The sequence below is a fragment of the Phodopus roborovskii genome, unplaced genomic scaffold (assembly GCF_943737965.1).
Source record: "Phodopus roborovskii unplaced genomic scaffold, PHOROB, whole genome shotgun sequence".
Lineage (NCBI taxonomy): Eukaryota > Metazoa > Chordata > Mammalia > Rodentia > Cricetidae > Phodopus > Phodopus roborovskii.
The window spans coordinates 24931854-24945958 of record NW_026126416.1 but is presented as its reverse complement, the minus strand read 5'-3'; the positions used below and the strand labels follow the sequence as shown (position 1 = coordinate 24945958).

Sequence of the window (14105 nt, the reverse complement as noted above, 5' to 3'; positions counted from 1 at the left end):
CTTGGAGGAGCTGTGACAGATCCAGTGTTATGCGGTGGGGTGGTGGGAGGGGTGCAGGGACCATGGTCAAACCACTCATGATTCCTGGTTGCCAGGAACTTGCAGTCAGCCTTTCTTTAGTACCACGGCTGCAATAAACATTAAATTATTACTTGGAGATCTTCGTTAGTCATCATCCTTCTAACCCATTCTAAATGCATGGAAGGCTGGCTCTCTCTCTCTCTCTCTCTCTCTCTCTCTCTCTCTCTCTCTCTGTGTGTGTGTGTGTGTGTGTGTGTGTGTGTGTGTGTGTGTGTGTGTGTGTTTGGGGCTAGTAATGCTGGGGAGTAAACCCAGGTTTGCAGGGTTGTGCAAAGGCTGCATGAGTCCTCTACCACTGAGCTGTGTCCCTAGCCCACCAGTGACAAGTTTACTCACATAGCAATTTCGACTGATGTTTACAACACAGAGAAAACATTAAGTGGCTGAAACTCTAGAAAAGGCTCTAGAGGGAAAATTTAGAATTTCTGAATGCATACTTGTATTTTAGTGCAAAGACAAGGGTTGAAAACTTGCCCGGGTGTTACTGTCTAGAAGAAGAAAATTGTGTTTTAAAATATCTCAAAGTAAAATGAGCTGTCTTGGTGGGTGTGAGGCCCAGAGATCAACCTTGGTAGTGCCACACACAGCGAATAGATAGAGAGAAGGAGGAAAAGAGAGGTCAGGAGGAAGAATAAAGATTGATAGCAAGAATACAGAATTAGAAACAGCTCCATTACATTGGGTGTTTTTGTTTTTTGTTTGTTTGTTTTTTGTTTGTTTTTTTTTTCTCTTCCAAACTTCTGACCCTTTCCCACAATATCTCTTCTTCCCTCATTAAAATCAGACACTTGAGCCAGTAAGATGGCCCAGCAGATGATGTTGCTTTCTGCCAAGGACAGCCTGAGTTCATTCCCAGGAACCCACGTAGTGAATGGAGAGAACTGTCACAGGTTGTCCTCTGGTCTCCAAATGTATGCGGTGGCACAAGTGATCCCTCACTCACTCACACATACAAAGTAAATAGGTAGACGTAAAAGGAAATTAAAAACACACAGTGAGGCCCTCCTCCTCCCTCGACCTATCTGCCCGGCCTGGCCCTCTGTCCCAGTGCCTCTTGGGATGTGAAGGCTCACCTTTGGCCTCGGGAGCAGTGAAAAGATACAAATGTTTTTCATCTGAAATACTTTCAGTAGCAAAGAATGTAGTGTTTTTCAAGAGGTTTTAGAGAGTTTCTTCTCTAATCCTGTTTTAAGAGTTATTTACATTGTTTCTGAGCCATATGTGGTAGCTCACGTAGGTCATTCCAGCACTGGGGAAACTGAGGCAGGAGGATCTTGAGTTGTAGTCCTGCCTGAGCTACACAGAGAAACCTTTTCTCAAAACAAAATATCCATGTTTTAAAAATTAACAGTACAGAAAGGAAAGGTTTGTTTCTCTGTGTCATCGCTCTAACTTGGGGAGTAAGAACGCCATTGCCAGGGCTGCAGAGATGGCTCGGCAGTTAAGAGCACTGACTGTTCTTGCAGAAGGCCTAGGTCAGTTTCCCGCACCCACATGGCAGCTCACGACCATTTGTAATTCTAGTTCCAAGAGATCTGACACCCTCTCCTGGCCTCCTTGGGTACTAAGCTGGGTTATATATTATTTATGATTTGCTACAGCTTGCCTGAGGATTCAGAAAGAAAAGTCAGCCACAAGCCTAGAAGCCCAGCACACACCTTTAATCCCAGCAGCCAGAAGCTAGGAGGTGGCAGACCTCTCTGAGTTCAAGGCCACCTAGGGAATCACGAGATTAAATTAGTCTAAAAGAATAATATATTGAATGCCTTTAATCCCAGCCCTAGAGGGCTATAAAAGATAGAAGCAGGGTCTTCAGTATATGGTAGGAGGCCTTCGTTTTCCAGCCATGCTGAGGAGAGGTTAATTACATTCTGAGGTTTGGTGAGAATTCATGGAGATAGGATCAGCCCATTTAGCCCGAGGTAGAGGTAAGAAGCTAGTGGCCAGCTACTTTGCTTTTCTGAACTTCAGCTAGAAGTTTGAACCCCAATATCAGTCTCTGGGACACTTATTAATTTGTGTTACACTAAGCACACACACGGTGAACATTCAGGCAAAATGCTTATACACATAAAATAAAGATAAATGCATCACTGTTTCCCCTTGGGTGAGAGTGAGTTGCCAGCTTTCCCTTCTAAACCATAATGTCTCTTTTTGTTTCCTCCCATTAGCACATCCCCCTACAGACACTGTTGAAGTTCATGGTGGACATTGCCCAGGGAATGGAGTATCTGAGCAACAGGAATTTTCTTCATCGAGATTTAGCAGCTCGAAACTGCATGTAAGAACGTAGGCCATCCTGGGGAGGCAGGGTCATTAGACTTCATGGCCTTGAATTTCATAGATTATGGAGGGTAAGATGGAGTGCCTTACTTTGGATGGGATTTCTACCCCATCTCTCTCACTTTGACTGAGACTCTTCCTGGGGGTTTTCTGTCTCTGCCTCTAAAAGTCTGGCTAATGTCCAAAGCTCTCTATTATGGCTAGTCTGTTTTCTTCTTGTCACTCAGCAAGAGGCATGGGACATGATCTTTGTGGTCTCTTCCAAAGGCCATCAGCTAGCTTTGGACCCACAATAATATGTAAGTCAGCTAACCATAGTATAACTTAAATGACAGTAATGAAAATCCCAGTGGCTGTTTCCCCAAGCTCTCTCCTCAAAGAGGGTAAGAGATAGTATATTCTAGAGTCAAATATGAGTGACCACGGCCTGAGAATACAGGTTCAGCTGCCTCAGATATCATATTCCAAAGCTGTAACTGTTTTCAGGTTTTTATAGTAACATAACAACGAAAAGCATAAATCAACACACTTTCAGATACATTGGTGGAAACACTGGATAGATGGGTTACAGACACGTAGATGGTTATCTGATGACTGTTTTGGCCTTGATTGGTGGAAAGCTGTCTGCTGAGTTAATACTTCCAGAGGCTTCATCTGAGAATTGCAGGACATTAGGTCAGACACAGAGGTGGGCAGAGAATGGCAATTTAGTGAACTAAAGATAGCTCAAGATACATTGTAGTTAGACTCTGCTCTGAGACATTCCAACCCCTCCACAATCTTTGAACTCCTAACCAGATAATCAGCCTCCTAGAACATTCAGTGTGAAGTGTAGTTTCTTTCCAGGAACTTCTAGTCATATCTACCCCACACCTGTGATAAAATCTGGTAGCTTAACTATCTAGAAGCTTTTCTGTCATAGCAGATGATGGATTGTAAGAATTTGCATAAGAACTTTGGACTTGAATTTTCTCCATTTCTTTGCCCTGCTTCAACGGAATCATTACCTGATGTCAAACACCATTACTGCTCCTTGATTTTAACTTCCTTGTTGTGAGAAGAGGGAGTGGCCCATTTGTGTTTTTCTTGGTCAGAGATTTGACAGTAGAGATGGCCACTCGCTCTTCTCAACCGCACCCCACACCCCCTTTTACTTCAGTTTTTAAAGCCCAGGGGATTTGGGGGTTTTGTTACTGTTTTTCAACTGTGGATAGAGAATCATGAAATGTAATTTTTCTTTTAATATCTCCTTCATGTCTTTTCTGCCGGATAGGAGGACTACCAATCTAAAGTGTGGGACTTTTGGGTGTGCACACCTGAACTCCCCACAGTCGGGAGATGGAGGCAAGGGGATCCACAGTTCACAGTCATCCTTAGTTACACAGCAAGTTCCAGGCCAACCTGGGATCCATGAGACCCTGTCTTAAAAAAAAAAAAAATAAAATAAATAAAGTTAATGTCTGGCAAATAAGTAAATCAGTCGCCTCCCACCTCTCCCTTCCCCTTCCCTGTGTCCTGTCTGCCTCTCTTCCTTTCCTTCCTCCTTGTTTAGGACCTGTTTTACTAGCTTGGGCTGTGATTGCAATTTATCTGCCTTTCGTTTTCCAGTTCATTCCTCCAGCAGCTGGCTACATTAGCAAGAAATCCTTCAGCGCCATCTTTCCCACATCTCCCAGGCTTCACCTCCTCTTGTGCCTGCCCTGTACAAGGCCTTGCTTAGTCCATGAGGCCAGTCCATGGCATGATGCTATCCATAAAAGGGCCAGGAGGAGGAGCTGCTGTTCCTTCCTCTGCCCACCACATCTCTATCCCCCAGTGCCTTCAGCCGCTGTGCCTGGGTACCTTTGCTGGACCAAGCCACACACAGGCCAAAGTGATGGAATACAGTAATGCCTGGTCCCTATTGTTTTTTGTGTCTTTGATCTTAAAGCAGCTCCTTACCCCATGCTAATGAGCTCCATGTCTTCTCCTTCCTTCCTTCATCCCTTCCTCCCTCCCTCCCTCCCTTCTTCTTTCTTCTTCCTCCTTCTTCCTTTTCCTTCCTTCCTTCTCCCTCCTTGCTTCTTCTCTTCCTTTCCTCCTCCTCATGAATACCAGGCTGTCCTTGAACTTGCCAAGCAGCTGAGGATGACCTGGAACTTTTGCTCTTCCTGCCTCCAGCTCCGAGATGCTGGGATTAGAAGCATGCACCACTATTCCCATGCATGCTGTGCTAGGACTCAAACCACACATTCTGCCAACTGTGCCACGTCTAAAGCTGCCCGTGTCTTTAGTTATTTTTCGTGCATCTGATGCAGACCAGGGAGCAAATGCTCTGCTCCCCAGGTTGCTGAGGACCTGAATCCACTCTTCACAGGTTGCGGGATGACATGACTGTCTGTGTGGCAGACTTTGGGCTCTCTAAGAAGATTTACAGTGGTGATTATTACCGCCAAGGCCGCATTGCCAAAATGCCTGTAAAGTGGATTGCCATAGAGAGCCTGGCAGACCGAGTCTACACAAGCAAAAGTGACGTGGTATGTACACAGCTTTGATTTGACAGAGATGGGAACACACTGAAAGAAATGACTGAAACTGATGATGCAGGGAATTGCACTCTGATAAACTGAGGGTCAGGGACATGCATGGACCATGCTTTTATTTAACTCATTTATTCGTTCATTTGCTTTTTTGTGGTCCTGGGGTTGACCCTGGGGTCCCACACATGCTGTGAAAATACTAATATAATTTCTCAACCTCCATGTTCTTTGCTTTTAAGATCTAATTTTATTTTAAGTATGTGTTTAAGTATGTGTATCTCTATGTGGATATGTGCACATGTATGCAGGTGTTCTCAGAGGCCAGAGGCATCAGATCCCCGGAGCCTAAGCCAGACACGGGTGATTATGAGTCAAAATGGATGCTGGGAACCAAACTTGGTTCTCTGCAGAAGCAGAGAGTGCTCTTAGCCACTGAGTCACCTCTCCTGGCCCCTTTACTTTTATTAATTTTTATGTGTATGGGTGTTTGACCTACATGTATGTCTGTGCACCATGTATGTGCCTCAGTGCCCATGGAGGTCAGAAGACTGTTAGATCCCCTGCAACTGGAGTTACACATGACTGTGAGCCACCATGTGGATGCTGGGAATTGAACCCAGGTCCTCTGGAGAAGCAAGCAGCCAGTGGTCATGTCTGAGCCGTCTCTCCAGTCCTCTATACTTACTTTGGAAACAGGGTCTATCTATGTAGCCTAGAAAGTCCTCCTGCTTCAGCCTCCTCGGTAGCTAGGTTAACAAATGTACACCATTATACCTGGTGTTTATATCTTGTAGAAACTATAATTCAGGCAAATAGTTGATTGTGGCGAAGTGCCCACATTCATAAAACTATACTTCACATATGACCTTCAGAGATACCCGTTTCTTATTGCCTGTAACTAAGATATGCACATTAAGTTGAATGAGTTCGTTTGGTAGCCTTTGGAACCCATATGCTATATAGAAGATGCTGTGTAATTATATCCTTGATCCAAGTTTGGGGAAAGAAAATACTCCGTAGCAAGAGTATAACAGTGAAGCAAGCAGTGTTGATTTGGGATGAGGCCCCATCTGCCTTTAGCCAAGTTTCTCAGAATGGCTTTGATACAAATGGGGAACTGTGGGGCTTTAGCCCATGTGTTGCTGTGTCAGAAGAACAGTGAGCCTCAGACATAATTACCAGCCTTGTGCTTCATCATCAGGGTTTTAAGGCAATGACCTTTCCCCATGAAAAAGTCCATTCAGCCTTTGTGGAAAGACTTTTGTCCTCACATCTTGTGGCTTTGTTCTCAGTGGGCTTTTGGCGTGACCATGTGGGAAATAGCAACACGGGGAATGACCCCCTACCCTGGAGTCCAGAATCATGAGATGTACGATTACCTTCTCCACGGCCACAGGCTGAAGCAGCCGGAGGACTGCCTGGATGAACTGTAAGTGAGCATCCCTGAGTCCCTGGGCTTTCTTCATGGGGCGGCTACCTGACTGTGCAATGACTCAGGAAACACGGACATGGCTAGTGCAAATAGGGCTTGCTTTTAGCCAGGAGAGCCTGTGCAGAGAGCACCACCCATGGAGGCCTCAGGCCAGCAGTCATTCCTGATGCAGGTGGTGGATGCCCAGCTCCTGTAAGCCCACTGTGGCTCACCTCCATCAATGGGCATGCTCAACACAAGGTACCAGTGTGCTTCCAAACAACAACGTAAGGTCCAAGAGACGCTGCCAATAAGTAGGATTGTTTTACGGTATATGAGGTACTGGGATCCTTCATGGCTTCCTCACTTTGAACCCTGTAATCCTTTTCCTCTATAGCATTTCAAACTGTGATCACAGTTAAGAACCTGGACCAGTGCCTTTGAGAGCAAACTGGGTCTTAGAATTTTGTGGGAAGCATTCTGATGATGCACTTGCTTATCCCTATGTCTAGAGTGCTGCTGTTGGCACAAAGTGGGCCTAGAAATTGTGTGTTTAAAATGTTCCCTGGAGACCTGTTCTTGGCCAGGTGTGAACTCTCCCAACTCCTACCACAAAGCACATCCGATCAAGACAGCCCCCTCTCAGTGTTCAGTGCCAGAATGTTACAAAACTTTGGCTGAGTTTATCTCTATCATGGAGCAGCATGTGGGATGCTGGTGCCGGGGAATATATGCAAGACCCTCAGACCCGTCCCAGGCTCTGCCTCTGCTGCCTCATCCAGCACACGGGGCCAGTCATCTTGTACACACTGTCCTAGATCCAGCTATGGCTTAGCCTCTAAACCAAACACAAGGGCAATTGTTCTGTTCCCAGCCACAGCCTGCTTTGTGGTTGAGGATGTCTGTAAGTCTCTTGAAAACATCATAAAGTCCTGATTCAGTTAGTTCTAGGGCTGCACGGTGGTTTTTTTAAAGGGCTGTGTTAATGAAATCTTGGCTTCTAGACATGAGGAAGTTTTTCTGTATAGCTGTACCGCCCAGCAAGTTTTGTTGTGGTTTCTCTCTTAGCTATCCCCCTGCAGAAGCTGACATTAGCAATGGTCAGTCTGGGTCTGAGCAAGGTCTAAACTCTGTCACACTGTGGTTCCATGTGCGTCACTGAACTAAAACAAGAGCCTGCTGAGCTGTTGTTCTCTGAGAGGTGGCGGAGTCAGCTCCTGCCCTGTGTCTAGGGACCCAGATGGTGGTAGAGAGCTTGCAGTCCCCATGTTCCTGATGGCTGCATGCCCTGGGCTTGCGGAGGTGATGTGGTCAGCTGGTGAGTATGTGTATGCCGGCAAGCAACAGCATCTCCCAAAGAGGGCTCTGTGTTTCCTTTTCTGGGACATTCTTGTTTTAAAAAAAGGAAAACACAAAATGAATATTCTGAGTTTCTTAGAGTCAAGTATGGCTCAGATGAATGCATCCTGTGTGTAGCTGCTCTACGGCTGCTTTGAGCTAACTGAAATGTAGCAATGTCAACTGGGGAGTGGAGCTCAGTGGTAAGGGAGCTTGCCCAGCATGCACAAAGTCTTGTGTTCAGTCTCCAGTACTGTAAAACAGATAAGAGTAAGGGAAGCACACAGGGGAGGGAGCAGGAACAGAAGGAGGGATGGACAGACAGATCTCTGTCACAGAGCTCCTTGGTCTCTACGCTCATCCTGCCCCTCAGGGGGTCACCTCTCCTCTCTGTATCACTCCTATCATGGAATGACCAGACTGTCAGTCTGGCTTCCTGATGTCCAGGATGCCACTTTCTGTTATGCTTCAATCAACTTCTGTGGGACATTTCCCCAGCTAAGCTCTTTATGGCTTCCCTGGCACCCTGAGAAGCTTCCTCAGCAGCTGTCTACAGTGGTTCATGACATGAGAATCCTTCCCTCTTCCTCTGGTAGGGCGGTCTTATTCCCCACAGGGTCCTGTTGGCCAGCAGTTCTTCATAATTGAGAATGCCTCTCCTCACTGGGCATGATAGCACACACTTTTAATCCCAGCAGAGGCAGGCTAATCTCTGTGAGTTTGAAGTCAGCCTGGTCTCAACAATAAGTTTCAAGATAGCTAGGACTACAAGATCCTGTCTTAAAAAAAGGAAGGAAGGGAAGGAGGAACAAGAGGGGAGGGTAAAGGGAGGGAGGGAAGAAGGAAGGAAAACAGGGATGGAGAGATAAATCAGCAATTAAGCACACTGGTTATTCTTCCAAGGGACCTGGGTTCAATTCCTAGCACCTACATGGCAGTTAACAACAGTCTATAACTCCAGTCTCAGGGAATCTGACTACCTTTTCTGGCTTTTTTTTTTTTTTTTTTTTTTTTTTTTGGTTTGGTTTATTTTTTTTGTTTGTTTTTCAAGACAGGGGTTCTCTGTGTGACAGCCCCCTGGCTGTCCTAGGACTTGTTTTGTAGACCAGACTGGCCTCGAACTCACAGAAATCTACCTGCCTATACCTCCCGAGTACTGGGATTAAAAGTGTGTGCCACCACTGCCTAGCCGTTGTCTGGCTTTTGTGGGCAATGCACACATAAAGTACACAGACATTCCACTCAGGCAAAGCTCCCATATATTATACATGTAAAGTAAGAATAAATGAAACTTTAAAAAACAAAGAAGCATTCCCATCTTCCTCCTCTCTCATTCTGACAGTGACATCACAAAAGACCAAGATTTCATCCCATCATGTTGACATCGTAACATAAACATCGTAACAGTGTAGAACTGTCATCTCCCTTCCCCAAGGGTTCTCCTTCATTGCTTAGACAGCAGCCAAAGAGATTTTAAAATATTATAATCAGAAGCTGGGGTACCTCCATGGTAGAGAACTTGCTTAGTATTCACAAGCCCTGGTTTCATCGTAAGTACCACAGCCAGATAATTATAATTATAATCTGGTCATGGATCCTTCTGGATATCATCTTCCTGTGGTTTCCTAGCCCCTTATCATGTCTTTCGAAGTCATATTTAAGATGGTGAGGTATGCCTGTACAGGGAGGTCAAAAGTTTGAGACCAGCCCTGGTTATGTAGCAAGGCCCTAATCTCATATATCCCAAAGTGTGTGTGTGTGTGTGTGTGTGTGTGTGTGTGTGTGTGTGTGTGTGTGTGTAAGACAGAGAGAGCATCATAAAGTTATATTTTTATTCTCATAAAGTGTTAGACTTGAAAAGAAAATAGTACTGCTACTATGCTCTATAAAGATAGGTCACTTAGTACTTTCTTCCAAGGACATGGAGTAAATGAAAGAGAATTAAACAGCACGGGCACAGTAATGAAAAGGATGTTATGTCCCTAAGGACTGAATTTCTCAAAGCTCCGCAGAGCGAACAAGTAAGGCTCTGTGCAAAATTGGAGTTGTGCAAATTGACCAACACTGTGAGAACCTCAAAGCAGGGGCAAAGATTGTTTGCCTGGTCTAAGTGACTAGCTACTGAGAGGGAGTTAGAGAAGCTAAAGGGGACTCCTGAGGCAAGGAGGGAACAGGATGGATGTCAGGGTGGAGTTCTGGACTGAGGAACCACCCCTTTGTATGCGTGGGAGTTTCACATTCCAGAAGCAAGTTAATAGCCCTGGTAAAGGCCGGAATAGACATGACCATGTGTGCACACATGAGAGCTTCGTGCTGTGTGTGAGAACTGACATTTACTAGGATTCACCCAGAGATCTATAGATGATGTGTAAATGTGAAAATGGGAATTGCACATTTACATTACTGAGAGGTCAGAAATCAGCGTGAATTGGACCATTTAGATTCAGCTTTCTTTCTTTCTTCCTTCCTTTCTTTCTTTCTTTCTATCTTTCTTCCTCCCTTTCTTTCTTTCTTTTCTGTTTTTTTTTTTTTTTTTTTTGAGACAGGGTTTCTCTGTGTAGCTTTGAAGCCTGTCCTGGAACTCACTTTGTAGACCAGGCTGGTCTTGAACTCACAAAGATCTGCCTGCCTCTGCCTACCGAGTGCTGGGATTAAAGGTGTGTGCCATCACCACCCGGCTAGTTTTATTTTTCTTTTTTAAGGATTTATTTAAGTGTGTATTTTATGTATTCAAAAGATGGCATCAGATCCCATGGAACTACATTTACAGATGGTTGTGAGTCGCCATTTGGATGCTAGGAGTTGAACTCAGTCCTCTGGCTGAACAGCCAGTGCTCTTAACCACTGAGCCATCTCTCAGGTCACTCAGCTCAGTTTTCTTATCCAGTGGAATTAACTATCAATATCCCAAAGCAGAGAAGGATCAAAATGAAATGCTGGTGCGACTTTCACAGCCCAGTAATTTCCACTTGTCATCCCCTTCTCATGCCCCTTGATTGTAATCCTTAATGATATAGACACTGGGGATGATGTTGCCCAGAAGGGAAGAGCATCATCCCCTGTAGAACTCAGCAGAAAGGTCTTGAGGAGCACTTACATAATGAGCCTGCCCAATCCAAGTCTCATTCCTCTGCTTCCCCCTGCTAGCTGTGAGCCCAGGGCATGTGCTATAATTTCCAAAGTGCAGTGATAGAGCTGTTGGGAAAGATCAGAAGGGAGTGACACACTATGTACCATTCGGTTACCTCTCATGTGCCGTTCCAGTTCTGGGACTTATTTCAGTGGTCCAACTAAATCAGTGTTCTTGGTCACAACTCAGTTCAATGGTATAGATAGAGATTAGCAAACGTGTTTAGAAGATGTCTTAGCTACTTTTCTAGTGCAATGAAGAGACACAATGACAAAGGCAACTTATAAAAGAAAGCATTTAATTGGGGACTTGCTTACAGTTTGAGATGAGTCCACGACCATCCATAAGCATGAGGCAGAGAGAGACTAGAAACTGTTTGGACTTTGAGTTTCAAAGCCCACCCCCAGTGACACTTCCTCTATCAAGGCCACACCTCCTAGTCCTTCCCAAACAGTTCCACAAACTGCAGACTAAACAGTCACAGACAACAGTACATAATTAGGCATAGCTGTGTTCTAATAAAACTTCATTTACAGAGCAGATGATTAGTTTTATTGCAAAGCCTCTATAAGAAAAGCACATTAAATCCTTTTATTTGCAAAAGTAGATATCTTCTACTTTAGAAACAGAATACTTTTTTGGACAAGGGGCTGAGGAGATGGCTTAGTAGGTAAGAGTACTTGTTGTGCAAGCATGACAACCTGAATTCAATGTCCAACACCAGCTTGGTATGGCTGTGGTGCACCTGTAACCTCAGTGCTGTGAGGGGCAGAGACATGGATACCTGGGGTTTGCTGGCCAGCCACTCTAGCCAAAACAGCAAGCCCCTGGTTCAGTGAGAGACCCTGTCTCAAAGGAATAAAGTAAGAGGGATAGAGCAGGACACCAGATGCCCCTCCAGCATCTATGTGTAGATGCGCAAGTGCATATATCACCCACACATGCACACCATTTAAAAAGTTGAATAGCCATTAGACCATTTCTCCCACGCACACCCAAACCCATTTATTTCCATAAAATGTGGAGCAAATGCCGATTAAAATAGAATGAAATTAAAGACTCGGTAACGCTCGCTTGTCTGTCATCAGGTATGACATCATGTACTCTTGCTGGAGTGCCGATCCCTTGGACCGACCCACCTTCTCGGTACTGAGACTGCAGCTGGAAAAGCTCTCCGAGAGCTTGCCTGATGCACAGGACAAAGAATCCATCATCTACATCAATACCCAGTTGCTAGAGAGCTGTGAGGGCCTGGTGGACGGACCCTCCCTGGCTGGGCTGGACATGAACATCGATCCTGACTCCATCATTGCCTCTTGCACTCCCAGTGCAGCCACCAGCGTGGTCACGGCGGAAGTTCATGAGAACAACCTCCATGAGGAAAGATACATCTTGAATGGAGTCAGTGAAGAATGGGAAGATGTGGCCTCCACTCCTTTTGCTGCAGCCACATCTGGAAAGGATGGTGTCTTGCCAGAGGACAGACTCACCAAAAATGGGATCTCTTGGTCTCACTGTAGTACACTGCCCTTGGGGAGCCCATCACCAGATGAACTTTTGTTTGCAGATGACTCCTCAGAAGACTCTGAAGTCCCCATGTGAGGCAGCTGTGTGGAGGCATGTCAGGACCAGGCACATACTGCTTCATGGGATCTGGTTGCCTTAGTTACTTTGCTATTGCTGTGATGAAACACCATGAGCAAGGCAACCTATAAAAGGAAGTATTTAGTTAGGGTTACAGCTTCAGAGGGTTAGAGTCCATGATTACAGAAGGAAGCAAGAGACCGAGAGTACTCTGGGAAATGGCACCATTCTTTGGAAACCTCAGCGCCTGCTCCCAGTGACACATCTCCTTCAATGAGACCACACCTCCCGATCCTTCCCAACAGTTCTGCCAACCAGGGACCAGGCACTCAAATGAGCCTATGGGGGCCGCCCCCATTCAAAGCCACACACTGGTTACACCTGAAGCTTTGGCATTTGTTCCCCTCACCTACTCTACTTGTCAAAAGTCCATGGCCTGACAGCACCAGGTGAATGCTGTCAAGTCAGCTTTCAGTGTAAATGCATAACTAGGGTCTTAGGGGTTAAGAGTGACTGCTCTCCTTGCAAGGGACTTAAGTTGAGTTGCCAGTAACTAAACCGGGTGGCTCACAACCACCTGTAACTCCTGATACTCTCTTCCAGCCTCTGAGGGCACCTGCACACATGAAGCATACTCACATAAAGCCACACATAAATCAAAATAAATTTAAAAATAAATAAACCAACGGCAAGGCTGGGAGTGTGGCTCAGCAGCTGAGTGTGTGCTTTACCTGTGGACTGCTCTGCATTCCATCCCACGACCCCCAAACAGCACAGAACAAAAGCCCAGAGGCCAGGGGAAATAGCTGGGTTGGTAAAGTCCTTGACTTGTAAGCACTAGGATGGTATCAATTTGATCCCCAGAGCCTACTAAACAAAAAAGTTGGGTGTGGTGGCACTCACTTTAATCTCAGTGCTGGGGAAGTGGAGACAGGTAGATTTCTGACATTCACAGGGCAGCCAGCCTAGGTGAGTTCCAGGTCAAGTGAAACCCTGTCTCAAAGAAAAAAGGTGGGAGCACGTAAGGAGTGATACTTGATGTTGTCTTTTGACCTCCATACACACACACACATACATACACACACACACACACACACACACACACCAGCATGTACATGAACGTGTACACACACAAATATAAATGAAATACATAATATATTTATTTAAAGAGAGAACATATATGTATATGGGTGGAAAGAGACAGTGATATTATATTTTAATAAAAGATGACTTATTTCACTGACCTTACAGATCTTAAAATGTATTCCTCAGTGTTAACATTTGTACAGAATCAATGTTGCTTTTTTAAAGTTGTTTTCTTTTCCACAGTATTAAACGTAAAAGTGTTTGTAAAATGAAATACCAGATTTGACTTCGTTAGTTTTTGACCTTCACAAGAAGCCTGGTATGCCTCCATGAATTATGTGTGTCATAAGAGTGATTTATTTAATGTTCAAGGTTTTACACCAATTGTGATATGACTTCCTAATGAAAATCAAATGAGGAAGGGTGTGCTCAGCATGCTTGGACCTTTGCAAAGGTGTCCCCCAATGGCTGTCCCTCACCATAATTCCTGTGCCTATTCTTAGCATGGCTTTTGAAAGGAATGGAAAGACCACCTCAGAAGTCTGTAGAAGAATGGCTGTCAAGAAGGCTCAGCTGGTAAAGGTACTTGTTACCAAGGCCTGATGTCCTCAGTTTGATCCCTAGGCCTGACATGGTGGAAACAGAACCAACGAAGATGTCCTCTGACCTCCAC

At 45.1% G+C, this 14105-nt stretch overlaps 1 protein-coding gene across 2 annotated transcripts in view; it reads left to right on the top strand.

Annotated features, from left to right (window-relative positions):
- Positions 1–13718, top strand: part of Mertk (MER proto-oncogene, tyrosine kinase) — a 100471-nt gene extending 86753 nt beyond the window's left edge. For both annotated transcript variants that reach the window (XM_051183424.1, XM_051183425.1), the window contains exons 16-19: positions 2253–2362; positions 4721–4880; positions 6176–6312; positions 11851–13718. In XM_051183424.1, coding sequence (XP_051039381.1) covers positions 2253–2362; positions 4721–4880; positions 6176–6312; positions 11851–12364 — 921 coding nt within the window. In that variant the 3' untranslated portion in view covers positions 12365–13718. The remainder of the gene's footprint in view (positions 1–2252; positions 2363–4720; positions 4881–6175; positions 6313–11850) is intronic.
- The last annotated feature ends 387 nt before the right edge of the window (positions 13719–14105 follow it).